This window comes from Rhipicephalus sanguineus, chromosome 5 (genome assembly GCF_013339695.2).
Source record: "Rhipicephalus sanguineus isolate Rsan-2018 chromosome 5, BIME_Rsan_1.4, whole genome shotgun sequence".
NCBI lineage: Eukaryota > Metazoa > Arthropoda > Arachnida > Ixodida > Ixodidae > Rhipicephalus > Rhipicephalus sanguineus.
The window spans coordinates 148,420,946-148,438,498 of record NC_051180.1 but is presented as its reverse complement, the minus strand read 5'-3'; the positions used below and the strand labels follow the sequence as shown (position 1 = coordinate 148,438,498).

The window sequence follows — 17,553 nt, the reverse complement described above, 5'->3', positions numbered from 1 at the left end:
AAAAGAAAGAAAGAAAGAAAGAAAGAAAGAAAGAAAGAAAGAAAGAAAAGAAAGAAAAAGGAACAAAGAAAGAAACGAAAGAAAGAAGAGGAAGAAGAGAATAGGAAGTAAGGAAGGAAGGAAGGACAAGGGGGCACGAAACCTGGTGTCCACTGTACTTTCACTGCTCAACTCCACTTACTCACCTAAGTCGATTAAATTCTGCTAGTTTCAATACCGATCTCTCAAAGCGCACGAAAATGAAGTTCGCATACTCACACGCGTAAGCCGCGTCTCAGCCGTCTTCACCTCCGCACATCTCCAGGAAGCGTTCATTCTATTACACGGATACACGAAAGGAACATTTCTTCCGAGTGTTCCTTCTTATCGTGTGTAGGAGCCGAGCATCAAACTCCTATTACCGGCGCAGATTAAATTTTCGCCCGCCATTTGCTACCGACGGGAAGTAAGGAAGGGTGAACGGACCACTTACTTTAATCCAGAAACTGCTCGAAAATTAAACCTCACTCAGGAAAGTTACAGCCCGCCCCCCTCCCCTCCCATCGAAAGAAGAAATAGCGAAGTAAAGAAGGTACAAAGAAAGAAGATTGAAACAATCCAATGCGACGGAAAATGTTCCTCTTATACTTTTCTTTCTCTTTCGTCGAGCAACTCACTAACACCGAAAGATTACGAGAAATACAAAAGCTAGCTAGCAAGGTGGGTGTGTCGTACTACTAGCTGCGCAGCAGCACTAATAAACTTGATTTGGCGCACTCGGCTCTCTTTGAGAGAGAAATTGAAATCAAAACCAACGATGACGCCGGAGGCTAACAAGGATCGCTCAATATAAGAAGCAGAAGCGCGAAGAGAACGGCGGCGCCTGCGACAGAGTCGTTGGAAAGACACGTTACCCCCGTTTACAAATTTACTTCGACATGCAGCATAACAGCGCTGTATCACGAAGAGGAGGAGGGGCGGGGGAAAGGGGGAGGGTATGGGGCTTTAGGGCAGCGGAACGAAGTCGCGGTGTCGCCAAATGAAGAAGCGCTGCCGGCGCCTCCCGTTTCTGCAGCCACTCGTGTATTCCCCCGCGCTCCCACCTCAGTTTGCATCGCGACAGTTTTATTAGCTTTCTCGTCTTTATTTTCACTGTGATATCGCATTGTTTTCGAGAGAGAAAGAAAATAAAGGAGAGGTGTGCTAGATGCCTTCGTACGTTGCGGGTCTCGGGAGCGGTAACAGTGCGAAATTGGAAGATGGCGCCCCGGAAGTTTTCTCTCACTACGTTCCCCCAGCAATTGCTGAGAGGGAGGAGAAAGGGGGGGGGGACTGCTTTCGGGGCAGGGACTGCGAGATTAAGGGCGCCGCTCTCATAAAAACTGAAAATGTGGGCTTCCCTAATTGGCAGCTCCCTTTGGAAATCAATAGGGGCGAAGAAAGAGGCCCCGCACCATCAGGTTAGCTTTAGGGGCGCATGGGGAGAGGGCAGTAGGAAGGGCTCCGCCCTCCCCACCGATACCGAGACAAAACAAGACAAAAAGATAAAGAGACAAATAAGGAGCGAAATGAACCTGGGCGCGCCGTTCCGCCGTCTCGATTCAGAAGCACCTAAACGTGATCCGCATCCGATGAGAGAAAAGTGCGAGGCAAATCCAAGCACGCAGGCTTTCCCTTCGCATCGGGAAGCGGGTTCAGTCGCGTGGGGGAATAGAGGCTGTTGAAAAGGTCACGGAGGAAGAGGAGAGACGACGATGCACAAAGGTTGGGAAGGAGGAGAAGAATATCGAAGAAAGTGTCTGGGTTCGTCTTAGTTAAAGCTCGGTCCCGCTTGCAGTGGGGCGTCTCCTTCATGTGTACACGGCCGTATATTTGCTCCCGACTTCGAACGTTTGTGGGTGCTTCTTATCCTGCTGCCGTGCATGAGACGCAGTCCGAGTAAGCTCCGCCTGTGTTCCGATTCACTCAGAGGCAGGAAAAGAGGATCGGTTACGCTGCTTCTGTTTCGTGCACCGGCCGTGAACTTTGGCGCCCGGTATACACGTAAAATGCGACATTCATAATCATGTCGAAGTATTAGAAAAGCGCGTATAGAAAGGAGCTGCCTGCCAGTGACAAGTAATCTACATAGCGCTTCCGCGAAGACTGGCGAATACATACTGATGTATTCTTCATGAGTCCACGTGTTCAGTAGGCTTGCCACAAGTTCATATCGCGTAATATTGAAGATTACATCTTATTGTTCGGGTGTGTCACGCGCATGTGAACGACTAAAAGCGACATCGATTTTTTTTTTGCATTGAACGGAATAGAGTAGGAGGAAGAACCACACTTTCTTCCATTTCGCGTGCCTATGAGGCTGTTACGGTACTGACACTGTAGTGTTTCTTCTGCCGGTTCTCTTACTGGTTTCCTTATCCCCCCCCCTCTATTTCTCTTCTCCCTCTCTACTGAGAATATACAATAGCTTGTCCTTCACCATGCTTAGCCAATTACTCCTACAACGTGTCCCGCGGTTAGCGTTCTGACGTATCTCTCTAAGCAAAGTGTCCCTTTGTGTTTATTTCAGACGGGCGTAAGGTACCCTTCCACCACCGTCAGAAGGTGTTTGCCAACGGCACCCTGCTGGTTCTGGCCACCACTGTCCAGGATGCAGGAAAGTACACCTGCGTGGCGACGAACGACGAAGGACAGAAAGCCAGTGCCAGCCTGCACGTCGCCGTTAAAGGTAGGCGCTATAGTCAATAACAACAAAGCGAATTGAAAAATGGGCAGTAGTTGTTGAGCAACACTGTTTCAGCCAAATGATTTGCAATTCTGCATTGGATGTTTACAAAATAACCTTACGATGATATTCTGTAAAAGTTACGACGGTATTCTGTTAAGGAGCCAGTTGTCGTAACACCGTACGCTGTTGCGACAACTGGCTCAGTAGATGAGCTGTGCACAGTTTAGTTACATGCGACTAAATTTAGTGATTCGCGAAGGTTACGTCACTTCATTACGGTGAACGATCTGACGGTATGTCTGCGCTGAAAGTATCCTGTGAATTGAGTACCTAGATACGTTAACTCGGCCTGTGCTGCTGCATTTTCACTGAACTTGAGTTGAGACCCTCTGTCTTGTGTAAAGTGTCACTCGACGGTGGCCAGAGTTAATAACCAATCTGTACAAAGCATTTGCGTATCATGAGTCGCGTTAAAAAAATTTCAATGTTTGCTTTTAAAAGCGTGGTACGCCTACAGTGGAAACCGTACGGCTCACTAGCCACCAGGAGCGTAGCCAAGGAGGGGGGGGGGGGGTTGAAACTCCCCCACCCCCGAAATTTTTCAGTGTTGCTTGCGTATACATACAAGCACACATACAAAAACATGCATGAACCATGACGTATAGAAGAGCCCCCGTCCCCGAAAAAATTTCTGGCTACGCCCCTGCTAGCCACGGCCAGCAATAGCATAATTTTCTTCATGTTCTCTCGCTAAACTTTCCTCCGCTCTATGAAAAGGCATATGCACTAAAAATTACGTTTTTAAAGCATAATTTCAGCCTAGCTAAGCGAGCTGTTGCCGGCTGTTTAAAGAAATTGCGATATTCAGTAGTTTTCACGACTTAAAAAAGTTCCCACGTTATCACTGAGCTCTTCATAGCGGTTGAGCGTAACTCAGCATTCATATTTATTATACACGTAGACAATTATTTCCATTGAGTATTCCACAAGTTTGTGTCTGAGGCATTCACAACCACAGCTTTCGCCCTTTTCGCTACGTGTAGGCGCTTACACAAAGAAGACCCACTAAATTAAAAGCGCAAAGCATTATTCAGCCATCGTGGTAACTCCGAACAATTTCTGCACCCCTGTATGACCTTGTCATTTCATCAACAGGTTTTCGTCAGAAAACTTACAAGTATCCTCAATACGAAGTTGTCGTAAAGCGTTCATTTCGCTTTATAAGTGTTCTTTTGTGGGGTTTTACATTATTTTCGAACCCCTAGCACGAAAGCACGCGCTCTTAATACCTCAGAAGAATGGGTTCTGCCGTTGTCAAGGCGCCAAACGCTATTAACCTACTACAAAAAAGACGTCGTCACATTGTAACAATAGACGTCTCTGCAAACAGCTTCATTCTGCGATTCCGGAGGGTGAAATGAACCCAAATGGAATGGCAGGCGGCGCATTGTCCCAATGCATGCATTGGCATGCTGTTTCCGCTAAGCCAATACTCGAGTGCGTAGGCTGAAATTGGATTCAAAAGATCAGACAGGGATTGTGGAGTCCCAGTGGCAGGGAGCTGTTCTAACTCCCCGGCGCTGTGCGGAGTGCTCTAACGAAATGAGATCCCGACTTTTCGTGTGAGTGGCTATTTCGCCGGCGATTGTGTTTACGCTGCGCTGCAGCGGCGCTAATTTAGCGCGGAACAGCGTCGATTTCGTGAAGCCGAGAAGAGCGGGCAAACTAAGCTCCCACATACAGGCTGGCTAAAAGAGAGTGTCCGAGCAGCGCGCATTGCCGAGAATTAATTTAGCGAGCACACTTCGCTTCGTAAGCCGAGATCTCTGAAATGTAAGGAGTCGATTTTTTTCAATACTGCTGACTATTATTACTGTCTAGTTATGCAAATCAAGAAAAAGAAAGCATTTCATGGAAAAGAAATTAACGAGGTATCTCACACTATATATGCTCATGTTGAAGGCGAGCAACGAACGCTCTTATTCGTGTGATGCCTTCCAGTCGAAACACTGACTCTATAGACCTTTTTCACGAGAGGAGGAGCGTAGCCTCGAACCGGTGCATTTTCACCGTTCTCTCTCTCTCCACCGCGTGTCCGACCGTCCGACTGCTGCCGCTGGTGTGTGCGGATTCCCGCGTTTCGCACGGCGTGGCGAGTGAGAAGTCGGGTGTGTTTCCATTTTTCGACGCGCTGAAGCAATTGTGCTGCCTAAAATAGAAATGTCGGACGAGAACTGGTCGACACGCTACCACTGCGCTGTGTTTGGCTGCGGCAACAGCTACGGAAGCGTAAAAGACTGCAGCCGAGGCATGCGAAGTGCACCATGCTTTTAAATGACTTCGCTTCTCTTAGGGCGCACGTCTTCTTCTTCGACAAATAGTATATTATATGTGGAGTCCGCACTTATGGCCATTTTTTCAAGTCATCACACCAGCTTGTGATTGTGCTTCGGTGCTGGTACACTTTATCATCTGCATCAAAGAGAACCAATGTCAAGGCTGACGAATGATACACGGAATGTTTGGCCAAGAGTTGTTCTCTCATAATATCAGCCTCTCTGATTTCTATGCTTCAGCACATGATTTACAATGCTTGCGGCTAGAAAATGTTCCATCCTAAGGCGTGCAATTTCGAGATTATCGAATTAGCACTTTCAAATCTACATGCCAGAAAGGCCCTCATGACATGTGTTCTTCGGCGCAGGTACGCGTCTCTAACGTTTCGTCGAGAGCGCGTTCTTTCTCGACTTGTAAATTTTGTGACAATAACTGGGGTAGCGTTATGACAACCGCACATTTCTTTTCTTTTTCGCGCGGCAACCTGGGTGTCGTGAATAATCGAGCCCACGTTCGTTAAAGCCAGGTCGTAACCTGAACACGTGCGCTCGTTGTAACGCTTCTTAAGTACTAGCCAGAAAGAAACTGACGATAATGTTGCTAAAAACGGGCGCCCTTTCGGCGTATCGCTAGCGGCGGCGGCTCGCGCCGAAACGAAATTACGGCATGCCGTGCTTCCAGATGTGCAACAGGCTTATTTCCATTTTATCATCTCGTAGTTTCTACGCCGAATTTTCAGCTCACACGTCGTACATCTGTTTCTTATCCTGTGCAACGATAAGAGGCCTCAAGCTTTTGACTACGACGGCGACGCGAATCAACACAGGCATCGGTGTTTGTGCTCCTGTCGCTCCATGAACATTGTATTGCTACGTGCCAAGCGGAACCAAATGGTCTGTTAGGGATTAGAGTTAAGTTGAACTTGAATAATCATGGCACGGAAACCCGAGAGTCACCTTAAACACTAATGCGCGCACCTAGCGCGCAGCCGGATAATGGCCTACGTGTTCGCTCGTCTCCGTTTGCGTTTCAGCGATTACTTCGAGCGTTGTCCTAAAAGTCAACGCTCTTTTATCGTGTATATTCCAAGAACCCCACATGGCCAGCTATAACAAACCATACAAAGCAATTACCAATTTACACATGCTGCTTAAGAACTGAATTGGCATTCTACTCATCGTCGGCGCTGCTGCGGGAACGTCTCGTGGGCCGCCGCTGCTTGCTGTTTCAGCCATCTTGAAGCTGACAGCTTAGCGATTACTTACCAGCGCCTTTACACTCACGAAACGTTGCAGTGTTTTGCCTGTGTACCGCGAAGAACAACAATACCTTGTGAAGTGAGCGTATACGCTACATACACCGCCGTGGAACCCCACACACCGGAAGGGCGGCGATACATCGCAGACGCTAGACCGCGATGCGGCAGTGAAGTGCTTTAAAAATGCAGCCTCCTTGTGAAACTGGTGTACAGTAAAACCTCGGCGATACGATCACGGCGCATACGAATTTCGGGGTGATACGAATTTTCCTGTGGTCCCGGCCAAGGCCCATTAGCCCGCAATGGATTGGAGTACGGTTGTTGCGAACCGATTTGCGCCCCGCGACGTTTGATACGAACGTACGCTAGAGCAAAGGTACGAACAGGTGCTGGCCGCGCGTTCACGGAAGACGCGGCAGTCACGCGCGCTGCGCTACCATCAACGGTGCGTCGTTGCCTCCGAGATAGGGCGCGCGAATTTTGGAGGCCTTTATGCGCCTTCGCGTTTAGATTACAGATTACGTTGACGTCACGCTTTTTTTTTTCGACGCGTTGACGCGTGCTCCTGTGCTCGAGGCAGCAGCGTCTTTGTACTGTGTTAACACGTGCCTGCCACGTAAGTCCCCGCAATCAGACGTTTTATGAAACAAGACTCAAACTTGGGCTGCGGGTCCGTCATGAAGTCCCATGAAACGCGGACGAAGGACCCAAGAGACGAAGCGGATGGTCTTGGCGAAGGAGCTTGACCTCTATCTATCGTGTGCAAAGCGCTTCTTAAGTCACTTTGGCCGCAGTACTATGCTGTCATGCAGAAAAGCATAGTAAGATTGGGAAGGGGCTACTAGGGGTCACGGGGCACAATACATCTAGTTCATTAATTACACACGCGCGCATGCACCGTATATTTACGAGTACAAGTAGGATCGTACGTCTAAAAACGTTACTGGCAGTTATTCAGAACTGTTCATGACGTCGCTGCGGCCCTGAGAAACACTAAATGAAAACGTATGCCAACTTTATTTTCGCATACTAATTTCTCATGTTTTCTGGTGATACGAATTTCGGATGACGCGAATATTTTTGGAAACCCCGCGAGATTCGTATCATCGAGGTTTTACTTATATACCTGAGAGAAAAATGGCACCGTGCGATTAACTGCAGGCATTCACAAATGTCTGGCTATTCACTTCCAGAGTACACAATTAGCTTGACCTAAAAGAGTATTTCTACTCCAATCAGATACAGGCGCTCATTGGTGTGGAGAACCTATTGCATAAGGGTTGGCCACAACTGTGTAGAGAGCTCGGAGGACGTTGCCAAAGAAAACTTGTTGGAGCACAATTTGCTCGAAATGTGCGCGTTTCTGATACCCCACAGCGTCCTTAGTTAGACAGTAGTATACGAGTACGTTTACGTTGTGATTCAACAGGGCTGCTGCGTAATACGTCTTTATGTAGTCAGTCAGAAATCTTTACGGGACACGGTATTTGTGGAAAACATGAATTCCAGTGACGTCTTACCCCATACGTTTAATTTTAACAGCGAAGCCGTTAGAACTCGAGGTAAAACGTCCGCCCGTCCGCAAAAAGCCCTCCGCGCCGTTGCCTAGCAACTACCAAGCAAAGCTGCGCACAACCTGGAATTAATCTCGCCTAGCCGGGCGTGGGCCGAGGAGCTGCGGACAGTTCGCAGTCGCTGCGCCGAGCTCCACCACAGCTGGTATGACGTCAGCATAGCCTTACATGACCGCGCGCCGCAACTGGTGTGACGCATGGGTCTGCGCATGGGCGGCGTCGCTTAACATAACCGCGTATGGCCTATGCACATAGGCATGTGCAGGGTTCTCCTTCAGTGGGGGCCCTCCCTGTTAAGTCAATGTATGGGGCAGACTTTGCGCTCCCCTCTTAGGTGACTAGGGCGGGCGGCCGCCCCTCCGTGCGCACACCTATGCCTATGCATAGCTGTGTCGTAGCTAGCATAGCCAATGCCAGGCCCGTAGCCAAGAATTTTTTCCGGGGGGGGGGGGGGGGGGGCATCTGCTGAAAACCTTGAGTATTTAAGAGAAACACCTATTTTCATTATTTATTTTTGGTAAAAACACCTGCTTTACCAAAATTTTAGGGCCCACGGCTACGGGCCTGGCCAATGCATAGCCGTGACGTAGCTAGCATAGCCACGTCACAGCAGGTTTGACGTCAGCTCTGTCGCTTACGAACCACGTATACGTAGCTCCTGTAAGTGTAGGTGTGCTCGGCCGTGTTTAAGTAGTCTGCAGCCATATCTTGACAGAAGAAGCCGCTTACCGGGAGTCTCGGCGTGCTGTGGATGGAGAGTGTAATCGTCAACGGCGATTGGATCCCGCCTACGTGACCCATGAAACGGCTACGAAGCGCCAACGACGAGCGAATCCGGACTATGCTCAGCGAGAGCGCGAGGCGGACGCGGCAAGCAAGCGGACTATGCGAAATTCGCCCGACCTCTAAGGTCGACCGGCATCTCTGCTTCTTAAGCTTTACGCGGCTAGTGTTAACTTCTTCATTTTTTAGCACATGAAAACCCGTGCAGAGCGCCACTTTGCACTATATTTATAAACACTGTTGGAAGTGGCCATCTGTGTGTGTCTATGACTCTACCTTTGTCCGTTGTCGTCGTCACGCCTTACACTTCAAAATGAGCTGAACCAACAACCCCAATCTGTCATTATTACATAAAAAACCCGCGTTCTCGTGCTCTCCTCGGTGGCGCTGGCCATCCAAAAGAAGTCACATTTACCGTTTAAAACCATAGCACGAAAGCTTTTGCGGTTGACTGTACATATCTGCCGAAAGCGGCCCGAAGAAATTCATTTCACCAAAATGACTGATTGTGTACTAGAATTCCCTTGTGGTAGCTTGTATCTGTGTAAACAGGTGAAGTGCGTTACTTTTGTTTAGTTTTGTATGACACCAAATCTGGTGTTCTCGAAGATGAATCGAAGAGCCTAATAATTATTAGGCACAAGCACGTCGAGCCAACAGACAATGAAGCCTAACAAAGCATATATTAAATTTACTGCAACATTATATGAGAGTTAATCGCAAAACACCGAAAAGTGATCGAAACGAATGGGATGGAAGCGAGCCAGAAAATACCTAAGCATTAATGGGAGCCGAAGCCACATCCCAATTATCCACGTTGCAGTACGGCGGGGCTAGTTGCCAAAAACTCTGTTTGATATTCGCTAGGATATATTAATAAGGTTCTGGAAGTATTTTCATGAGCCCAACAGAACCTTCGCGACGTACTCGGAACTTTTTTTAACTGCAGGCGCTACGTTACGCCTCTGTGATGCTTGTGATGCAAGTCCTCCCTGTAATGCCTCTAATGCGCCTTACGCTTCTAATGTCTTTAATGTTTGATCATACTGTCATACTGTGATGTCACGTCTGGTCTTGCGTGCACTTCTTGTGGAGCGGAACTTTAACCCCGCTTTATCCAAGATCAATGATTCCCAACTCGGCTAATCGATGATCTCGCCTCCTTTCCTGTGCAATTCTCTCTGCACAACTCAGTGCCTCCGCTGATCGAGCGATTCGCCTTCGACGAGAACCTGCACGAAGGCATGCGCACTCGAGTCTACTGCAACATCGCTCGCGGCGACCCGCCGGTCCGCATCACGTGGCTGCGAGACGGACAGCCCATCAAGTCCGGTCCCGACATCGAGGTCCGCGTGCTCGACCCTTTCTCGGTGGCGTTGGCCATCGACAGCCTCAGTCCGAGCCACGACGGCAGCTACACGTGCGTAGCTTCAAACAACGCGGCCACGGTCAACTACACGGCGCCGCTGAGGGTGCACGGTGAGTGATGGCGACTGACCGCTTTCTTTCTTTTAAGTGAGAGGGAGAGAAGCAAAGGGAATAACGGACGTTTAACCAGAATACAGCTTAGTTTGGTTACCCTGTACTGCAGGAAGGAGACCGGAGTATAACATATGTGAAGAAATAAATAAATAAGGAATGCACGGAGGAGCAACGGTGTGCACGGAGCCAATTGTCATCATCAGTAGAGGCACCACATCGTCCCTCACGGTGTCATATACAGAGACATACGAATTGGTCATGCCTTCACTATTTCCAAGGCTAGATCCGCTTGCAGCAAACGCCACTTCACGTCCTGCTCCCATCAGCGCACGGTATTTCATGGTCGAAACTTGTTGCGCAATGCTTATGCAACTTAACAATGACTTTATAGACACCTTGGTGCCGTATTTTTCATTTCAAAAGTTAACAGGGAGAAAAAAATGTACCGCTCCATAGAGCATAATAAGCTCGAACAGATAAGAAGGACTTATGAAGATCGCGGAGTGCTAATTGGTCAGAAAGAAAGAAGATGACTTGCAACTTTGCTATTTTGTCGGGTTTTGCACTAGCACTTACTATAGATCATGAAATATTTATTATTTAGAATTGCCTGCAATACCTGCAATGCAGCCGCACCTGTAGTTTACCTTAACATTAACTAGCGTGATCACGTAAGTACGAGTTTAACTCACTTTGTGTGAGAACCCAAAAATCAAATAGAGAATTTCGCTATGGTCACTTTCACGGCGCCGTGAACTTTCTAGAAAAAGCCATTCTAAATGCATATGAACGAAGAGATAATGAAGCCCTGCAAGAAAGAGGTAAGAGAACGGGGAGAGTAGTGTTTATTTGAGGTGTCATAATTATGAGATAAACATAAAGGGATGTGAAGCACACGAAAAAATATGTCACAGTTTCGCCGCAAGGACGAAGCAATGAATGCGATAGGTACGAATAGGAATGTTATGCGAATAAAGGTTAGCAGCTCACTCCTTTAGCAAACGCCGCCGCTGCAGCAAGCAAAGTGACCTTCTTGCAGTCTATGTCTTCAACGCAAACTTTGAGATGAGAGCACGACACGTACAAGGCCTCAAGCCATCTGTTGAACGCCCTTCTAGAGATAAGCGCATGAGCACAGGCGACCAGGTCAAAATACGGAGCCGGTGGCTCCCAGCCCACCTCATGCGCCGCGACGAAAGATGGGAGGGCGACGCCCTTTAAAGCGCCCATGGCCCTTTGCGCCCTATCTCGCAGGCGATAGAGAACAAGCCTCTGCGACAGTGAAGCACCTCAGAGATCTGCGTGCCACCAACGGTAAATGGTGTATATAAAGAGCTCGCTGTTAGTGTGCTGGACGGTGTATACGCCTGTGGCCGAGTGGTTTTACGCGTCGTGTCGCAGGTTTGAATTTCCGGTCGGGGGCTTCGGAAAAACTTTCTTCAGGACTATTTTTCTTTGTGGCTTTTATGTGACGGCAACGGCGAGCGCAGAAACACGCTGAGAGTGTCTATATGTCTATAAAACTCACAGGGTCCTTTATGCGCTCACCTAAGGCGACTAGAAAGCGAAAGACATCTTTTTCCTTCTCGGTTGATGTATTGTTCTTGCCCCTCCACCCTTCGAAAGCTTTTTGCACCTGAAGTGGTTTTCCACTGCCTCCAGGATCGGAGGCACCTCACCTAGTTTTGCACTGTCTCCGTGCTCGGTCCACCGTTGACCAAGCTACGATTCCATGTGATGACTGCATGTGACTTCACAATGGCGTCATAATGACGCCACAAAGTTATGCGATCTGTGATGTTATGGTGACGTCATATAGGGACGTCATCATGTCATGATGACTTTTTGCATTACTCGTGTTCACGCCGCCGACGCGGGACACCGGTAAATTTTCGCGTTCGATCAGGCATCTAACGCTTTTGCCTTAATAAAACAACTCGCCGCTTGTGGGATTCCGTCCCCGGCTTCATAACAACGCGGCTGCCGGCAATCGAATCCACGACCTTGTTTTCAGCCGTACAACACTGTCGCTAATGAGTTACCTCGGACGGTGCAACGAAGACTGTAAGCACAGGGAGGTCGGCCAAACGTACACTGTCGTCCTTTATGAAAGGGAACACGAGAGCGCGTGGCCTGCGCTTTGCGGCGGCTGCCTAGAGCGCCATCAACTGACCGCTAAAGAAAGCAGGTCCATTTTTGGCGGCATCGCCCGTTGCGAAACCGGAGCGGGAGCGTAATCTGGCAGCGCTTGCCCAACGGCCGTGACTCGTTATTTTGTTCGCCAATAGATGACGCCAGAAGCGGACAGGCCTTCTTCGGTTGTCGCTTGATGGCGCTGTAGGCAGCCGCCGCAGAGCGCAGGCCACGCGCTCGCGTGTTCCCTTTCATAAAGGGCGACAGTGTACATGCAGTTCGCTACACTGCGAAAAGAAAATGGGGACAAGCGATCGTTCCACTACGCGCGGTACTTTCGCGGATTCGTGATTTACGTATACTGCAGGTCCAGTGTAGTGGGTTTCTGTTAGTTTTCTTGTTTATTGTCCTTCTTTCTGTTTCTTGTTTTATTTACATGCACGTTCTGTCAACGTTGTCTAGTATCTAATAAGAAAGTAAACGCGAGCACTGAGCGTAGAGCAAAGGAGACGCAGCCAGTCATTGGTGCATCCTTTGCTGCGCGACGAGAGCGCCGCACACGGGTTGCCGACCAGCGCGTCGCAATACCGCGTAACCTACCATTCCATCATGCTACTGCGAGACAGCGCGGCCTCCGCTTCGCGACAGTAGTTGCACACACTCCGTAGTTTCATCACTCACAGTCTTCGGGGTGACAGATTTCTCTGGGGAACGCAAAGCCTATATAACGCATGTGTTTGCGGCGACAGAGCAATCACTTCACTTCCACTCTTCCTCTCACCATTCCCACAAAACAAGTATTTAAAAACACAAAATGCAACAAATGTGCTACAGATGTTAGAGGTTGTTGCCATAGCACGAGGTGTTCCCACGAGACGTGGAAGGAAAGCAAGATTCCCGAAGTTGCGCTGCTGTAATCAAAATATAAGCCCTCACTCATAGTGTCTTGCTACCACAGTCATCGCCATACCAAATTCATCAAGTATATTCAACGTGAACGTCTTCGGATTCATTGTTCCCTCTATCTTAACGTGTGTTTCACAAATAGTTCTCATGCGGAACTGAATTAATTATTCGTACACAACGTTTTCTTAGTTGGCTATATTTTTCTAGATCTTCTAAAGCCGATCACAAAATTTCTTACTAAATGCTCATCTATTAAGATTACTGATGCTTGATTCCTGCCTTCTAGAGTAGATTGAACGTTTTCTTGCTAACGACTCTCAATCTGTCTCCGCTAACGACACTAATTAGGAATAATGCACAGTACACTCATGTGTACCTCTGGGATTAGTGCTCTGTGCTCTCCTTGTCTGCATTTATGTAAACAATTTCCCCTGTGGTAATAGCTTGTTTATTTGATTACCGATGATCGCGTACTTTTTCGTCAAATAACTAAACCTGATGAAGTCACTCTGCTGCCATCTGTCCTTAACGCCGTTTTACAGTGGTGTAATACATAGCTTATGGAACTTAGTGTAAAAAATGCAAACTCTTAGTGTGTCTAAAGTACTTCTCATTTATATATGCACCACTTGAATGACGCACCATCAGACAGTATGTCTTCGAACACTGAGTACCTCCGAGTTCACAACAACAACTATCTAACGTGTAGTACTCATCTCCTATGTTATTTGTAATGCTAATCGTGTGCGTGTTTACTTTCATCCTAACTCCGCCAAGTCTCCTTTTTTTGTCACACTAATGCTATATATATAAACTATTCGTTCGCCATGAGCTAGGATGTGCCGCAATGCTTTGGAATCCATGCCATAATTCTGTCGCGCATTTGCTGGAAATAGTACAAAATAATTCCATCTTCTTTATACTATCTAATTACTGTCGAATGACAAGCGTCACATTGATGAACGCTAACATCAAACTATCTGCGCTCTCTTCTAGCCGTGCGATGCTTCGCTCAAGCATTTTTCGCAAGCTTTATCATCATCCAGACCTACGTAATTTGCTGTGCATTTTTTCTATTATGTATCGCACATGACTGTCTTCATCTAATATATATAGTTCTTGCTTTCTTAATAAGCATGTTCATTATCTGCCGTGACAGATGACAGTGGTCTCAAGAGTGATCTCAAGACTTTCTTTGTGAGTCACCCCATCCGGTCACCCTGTGTTAAAAGACCGTTGAACAAAACCGCTATATTTGAGAATCGGCGTCCAGATTTCAGTCATTCTGGAGATCAGTACGGACAATATTCTTGAAACCTCACGACCAATCCCCCTCCTAAATGACCCATATATGATTTTCCCCCTCCCCCGTTCCCATCTTCTTCACCATCCCGGCCCAAAAGGATTTCGTGACTTGGCCCGCTATCTGAGGTGAGTTTGAGACCCCTAAAATGTAGCAATAGATGCACGTGCACTCGAACATTCACTTCAGCTTTGCAAGCTGTCGCGCAGTTTTTCTATGATCCTCGTAGGCGTGCGCAGGGTTCTCCATCAGGGGGGGGGGGGGGGCAAAGGTAAAATCACTGGAACGGGAAAAGTACCGCGACCGTCCTGCCCGCCGCCATATTTGGTCCAGCGCGGCCGAAGCTGCGGCGACGCGGTGTTGATTTCACGCGGAGTAACGCATGTTTTACGCATTGCGTGCGCTTTTGCAGCCCCGAATGAAGCATACCATTGTTCTCTACCTGAGTAGGAAAGAAATAGCAGCACTTTTCACTTGCCTACACGCGCACGCACGCGTGCTGAGGTGATAAAGAAATGCGAACTGCGCGGCATTTACGCGCTCGGCTGTCGGCATTCATTAATGCGAAGCATTTCTTAGTGAACTTCTGCGAGATTGAACATAGCATCTATCTATCTATCTATCTATCTATCTATCTATCTATCTATCTATCTATCTATCTATCTATCTATCTATCTATCTATCTATCTATCTATCTATCTATCTATCTATCTATCTAGCCGTCCGCGACTATGTGCTCTCCTGGCCGTTTAGGTAATGGGATGTATACCAAATTTGGTATGGCATAACATGACTGTAGGACGAATATAAACTACAGGTGGTAACATGAAAATAATGACATGTACGGCATGACTTACATGCCACGCTCATGGTGCGCTCGCGGCGGCTTCGCTAGCTTGATACACACCAAATTGATATGGCGTGACAAGAGTGTAACATAAGTTACTGGTCATAACGTGCAAATCACGGCAGGCATACCATGTAAAACATGATTTACCTGACAGTGTCTCGGGGCGCTCGCGGTCGTTTAATGAAATGCATATATACCAAAATTGCTATGACGAGATATTTCTGTGTGACGAACGATAGTGACAGGTGGTGACATGAAATTCATGACTTGCATGTCATGTACAGCATCACTTACTTCGCACGCTCATGGTGCGCTCGCGGCCGGTTCGGTAGCTTGATATACACAAAAATTGGTAAAGCGCGAGGTGACTGTATGACGAACATGAATGACAGATGGTAACGTGAAAATCATCACATGCATATGTACGGCATGGTTTACATTACACTATCTTTGTGCGCTTCCGGCCGTTTTGTTAACTGGATGTATACCAAATTTGGTATGGCATGATATGGGTGTGTGACGAACATAAATTACAGGTAATGCGTTGTGTGTACCAGATTCTACATGCATACATGCGTTACAAACATGCAATATATAGTGAACTAGAGTGAACTAGATGTCATGACATGAATGACTTCGTCTGCCTCAAAGACGAACAAGGCGTTGTATGCAACTGTGGTGCAACTCTACCACGTAAAGTCACGTCACGCGCTACCAATCTTGGTGCATATCAAGCATGCGAACCGGCCGGGGGTGCACCATGAGCATGACATGTAAATCATACCTTACATGACATGCGCGCCATTATTTTCATGTTACCACCTGGTATTTATGTTCGTCATACAGTCATGTCACGCAACACCGATTTTAGTGCATACGAAGCCAACGAACCGGCCGCGAATGCACCATGAGCATGGCATGTAAATGATATACCTTACATGACATGCGTGCCATTATTTTCATGGTACGCGCTGTTATTTATGTTCGTCATACAGTCACGTCACGGAATACCAATCTGTAGCAGTCAGTTTTCATGGCGCACTGATCGTGATATGTGAGCCCGAAGGCGTCAATATTACGCCAAACATAATTAAGAGCTGGCCGGCAATCATTATTGTGCACGAACCTTCTGTGGCAACCACGCGGAACAAGCTGCACTAGTGCAGCGGAGACGCAAACATTCCCCGAAACAACATTTGCGAATTCTCAATGAAACGCTTGCCTCACGAAGGCGGGTATCAGTCATGGGAACAAATTTTTCGCGCCGTATTCTGTGCACGCAGCCACACAGCCCGTCGCTTGGCATCATTTTTCCCGCTGGGGAAAACGGGCAAAGAGGGCTTTGCCCGTTTCCTGCCGGTTGCTGGACCCAAAAGCGCAGCATCCAGGCCTTCTTCGATGCCTCGACAGGCTTGCGATGAAATGTCAAAACGATACGGGATGTCGTGATGTTCCTGCACGCTTTTCTGAGGCTATAAAAACAATCGCCCTTCAAAGCGCCGTGCGTCGGCGGCCGGGAGACACTAGCGAGGCGAGCGAGCTGGACCTTCTATGTGGAGAAGCCGGCCAAAGGACGCGGCGGCGAAGAGAAAACGAACGCTGTACTTTTGCCGTTCCAGTGACTTTAGGCAAAGGTTCATCGCAGCGCCCCCCCCACCCACCCTACTAAGTCAATGTATGGGGCAGATTTTGCGCACCCCCCCCCTCTTAGGTGACTATAAGGGTCAATGTACGGGGCAAATTTTGCGCCCCTCCCCCTCTTAGGTGATTAGGGGGGGCGGCCGCCCCCCCTGCCCCCTCCCCCCCTGTGCGCACGCCTATGATGAGCCGTATAGCCACCTCAAATAGTACATCGCGAAGTGAGATGCTACAACAACACGTAAGTCTTCGATAGTCAGTTCGCCATCCTGAGGATTCGAACGGTATTCGCGTTAATTTATTACGGCTAGAGATACACTGATGTACTAATAAATAGAGCATTGCAGCACTGGGTCAACCATACCCGCGTCCAGAAGCGTACTATTCTGGTAATTAGAACACGGGCGCCTATATTAATTCGTTTCCGAAACATTCAGTTGGCATCTTTTCAGTGTTGACCTGATTAATTCATTCACCCAACTTTGTTCTAAGGTCCTCTCCCTGTAAACAACTTAATCCAAGGTTGACAGAACAAGCTTTTCTGATCCAACTCTCTTTTCAGGACTTATGTATATACTTCAA

The 17,553-nt window shown here is 47.9% G+C and overlaps 1 protein-coding gene across 1 annotated transcript in view; it reads left to right on the top strand.

Moving 5' to 3' along the window:
- LOC119395016 (Down syndrome cell adhesion molecule-like protein Dscam2) overlaps positions 1–17,553 on the top strand; it is a 132,968-nt gene that overhangs the window by 47,925 nt on the left and 67,490 nt on the right. The window contains exons 10-11 of the mRNA XM_037662309.1: positions 2,549–2,707; positions 9,854–10,138. Of these exons, the coding sequence (XP_037518237.1) occupies positions 2,549–2,707; positions 9,854–10,138 (444 nt within the window). The remainder of the gene's footprint in view (positions 1–2,548; positions 2,708–9,853; positions 10,139–17,553) is intronic.